Source organism: Acyrthosiphon pisum, chromosome A3, assembly GCF_005508785.2.
Source record: "Acyrthosiphon pisum isolate AL4f chromosome A3, pea_aphid_22Mar2018_4r6ur, whole genome shotgun sequence".
Lineage (NCBI taxonomy): Eukaryota > Metazoa > Arthropoda > Insecta > Hemiptera > Aphididae > Acyrthosiphon > Acyrthosiphon pisum.
In genome coordinates this window covers 8,592,086-8,595,352 of record NC_042496.1, presented here as the reverse complement: position 1 = coordinate 8,595,352, position 3,267 = coordinate 8,592,086, and the positions used below count along the sequence as shown (strand labels likewise).

Here is a 3,267-nt window from a genome sequence, read left to right as displayed (position 1 = left end):
GATCATCATAATCCGTTTTCAAAATTAAAATCTGTCAAACCAAATTCTTCCAGTTTTGTCTAGCTTATTGGTCTAAAAGTCACTTTTTTTCATCTGCTGCAGCCCCCTTAAGAATAACAATTTAAGTTACCTATTTTGTTGGAATTTAAAAATATTATTTGAGAGTAACTTTTAAATTAAATTATTATATTTAATACACACAATGACACTTTCAAATGCAATGTTTTCAGCAAAAAATAATTCAACCTTGAACCTGTATTTATTACTAATTTTAAAATAAATTACTTTAAATCCAATGTCATAAAAATATAGGTATTTAACAATATAGGGTAACAAACTCAGAATAGTTTTTCTTATACAATGATTTTATATCATTGAATTCAAATTTAACACACCCATTACAGTTACCTACACGGTTATACTACACCTACAGCAGAACGGTGCTAATTTATTATTGTTAGTCCAATTATAAAATACCTATTTATAATCTTTAAAAACATAATATTGTCAGAAACTCACAGATTTTAATTAGTTTATTTACTCCACATAGTTTTTATTACAATTAAGTTAAATTATCATTTATCGCTTAAGAATGTATAAGTCTACAAAAACAAAAGTATTATAATAGATTTGAGACATTTCCTTTCAATTGTTCTTGATCCTGAAGATACTTATTTTTAGAACGTTCCAATTCTTTCACCCTGCTTCTCGCATGTTCAAGACGGTGCCAAGCCATTTGGAGAACTTTTTGTGATGCATACCCACTGTTTTCATATGGCTGTCCAGTAGATACTTGAGTCAAGTAATTAATTTGTTCAGTTAGTTTTGACTCTACATTACCCAAACTCTTTAAGAATTGGTGTGATTGGTTCTCTACTTGTTTCAAACTGGATTTTTCCTTACTAAGTTCCAATAATGCTTGACCAGCGCTTTGTAAACATGTTATTATGTCTTTTTCAATTAATTCTAGAGCTTGAATACGTTCCATTGGTGCAGCCATGATGAAACTAGAAAGATAGAAATCATCAAATTAATACAAGCAAATAAAACAACTACAATCATAAACTTACTTGTTGATATTACAACTTCTTTATATATTCAATATAAAATCAACTATAGGTATATTTTAATTCTTAATTTTAATCTGTCCAATGATTAACTAGTTTATAGTCTAGAATATAAAAAAAAACGTAATAAACGATCATCAGTCATTTAAAAAGTTAATGAACCTAAAGACTAAAAGATAAAATGTAATAACTAATAAGTATTAATTACCTATACAAATAAAATTAATTATTGAATATTTTTTTATTCTGTTAATCTGTTATATCATAAACAAAATATATTATGAGAAAAAGATTATGTTATCACAATATAATGAGTGTTATAGAGCAGTGCAGCACTGCTTGGATCAGTGCTTCTCAATCTTTTTTTTACGACGGCACTTTAATATATAATTTAGACACAATTGATAGAATATTGAAAAAGTAAAAATTTTAAACTTTTAAAATATGTAAAATGTAAATTGAAAATGAGATCACAATTATTTTTCTTAGATCACGGTTATTTTATCGTGGTTTATACAACAGAACATTCCGTGTTCTGTATTCTGTATACAATACTACAATCCACGATTATAAAGAACTTATTATAATATATTTTATATTTATGATCGTGATACTATCACATCATAGTAATATTATTATCATACAATTTTCATATCATTGGTATTGCATTTTGGTATAAACCATGACAAATTTATCATGGTATAAACCACGATGTAGGTAAAACATACATCGTGGTATAAACATAATAATAGGTACGAAACCACGGCTATAGATAATTATCTATAGCCGTGTACGAAACAACTAGTTTATGGTGAACCTGGCTTACCATATAAGTTTTTAGGTCTATGATTATTGATTACAATCCCATAATAATGCCATAATATATTATAACGACAATTTTTTGGCTAAATACATTAAGGCAGTAGCGTAGCTAGGATTTTGGAATAGGGGGGGGGGGGGGGCAAAAAAAAATAAGAATACAAATTATAACGTAAATATAAATTGTCAATGTGAAACCAATTAAAAAGAGAGCTTCTATGGAAATTATTTTTCAACAGCTGTATTCTGATTATTTGTAAAAATAAACGCCGAAACACGTTTGGGCACAAAAAAATGTTTTTACAATTTTACATTGAAATTTCGTATTAGGATAACGACTATATGAACACATATTAATATATTATAACACATTTTTTCAGACACCAACGTTTGAGTACAAATAAGAATATTATAGGTATTAATATTAAATTGTATTTAAAGATTTTACAAGTAAATATATAAGTAAGATTTACATAGTAAATCAAGGATAATAAATCAAATGTTGCTCGAAGGATACAAAGTTGAAACAACTAAATAAAATCTCTATTCAAAAAATGATCGGTGTAAGTCTCGACTCATTTATATGTATAATTTACATTTACAATATTATAATCCCATTAATCTGGGCTTACATATATTATGATATAGGTACCTAATATTTATTTAATATTTTATAATGCGTCGGTAAATCAATACATGTATCAAGATTTACAAGAAATAAATCAGCTAGAAGCTTCAGTTTGATTACACGACATATTATATATACAGTGTCGGTGTCCTTAAGGATTCTTTACCGCCCTAGTAGCACCAGGGTTCCTACTGGAGAGTAAAGTACCTAGTGTCTGTTTAGTACCTACTCCAAAACATATAATAAAAAGGATAATATGCAAGGAGTCCTCTTTAGTCCCATGCATGTCCGTGTTACTGTACAGAAAATCTAACAAATAACACATAGGTAAACAGGAGTCAAATAGAGTCCTATTGATATCCCACTAAGGACTCCCTCATCAATGGTAAAAGGACACCGATAGGAGTCCTCTTCAAGTTCTTAAAGTACTCCTGAAAGGACAATTAATTGGACATTAATATTAAGTATTTACGTATCACAATATATAATGTACTAGCTGATCCTGTGCACTTAGTATGCCGTGAAAAAATGTCAACTTTTAAATGGTTCAAACTTTCTTTTTAAGTATTCCTTTATGCAACCTTTGTAGGAGTCCTACAGCTATCCCGCGAAGGACTCCCGAATTGGTATCCTTGTGGCAAGCATTCAAAGATTGTGGGGACAGTCGTGGGAATCCATAGGGCATAGGGAGTCCCTACTTTCCTGACAAGGACTTAAGGACACCTTGTGCTACGAGGGCGACCCCTTGCCAGG

The 3,267-nt window shown here is 29.4% G+C and overlaps 1 protein-coding gene across 2 annotated transcripts; it reads right to left on the bottom strand.

The window, feature by feature from the left end:
• Positions 1-515: 515 nt before the first annotated feature.
• Positions 516-1,647, bottom strand: Med11 (mediator of RNA polymerase II transcription subunit 11). Of its 2 annotated transcripts, XM_008183866.2 has the most exons (3): positions 1,276-1,647; positions 1,071-1,171; positions 516-1,007 (listed from the first exon to the last, which is right to left on the bottom strand). In XM_008183866.2, the coding sequence occupies exon 3, from the start codon at positions 998-1,000 to the stop codon at positions 620-622; it is 381 nt and encodes a 126-aa protein (XP_008182088.1). In that variant the 5' UTR covers positions 1,001-1,007; positions 1,071-1,171; positions 1,276-1,647; the 3' UTR covers positions 516-619.
• Positions 1,648-3,267: the final 1,620 nt, after the last annotated feature.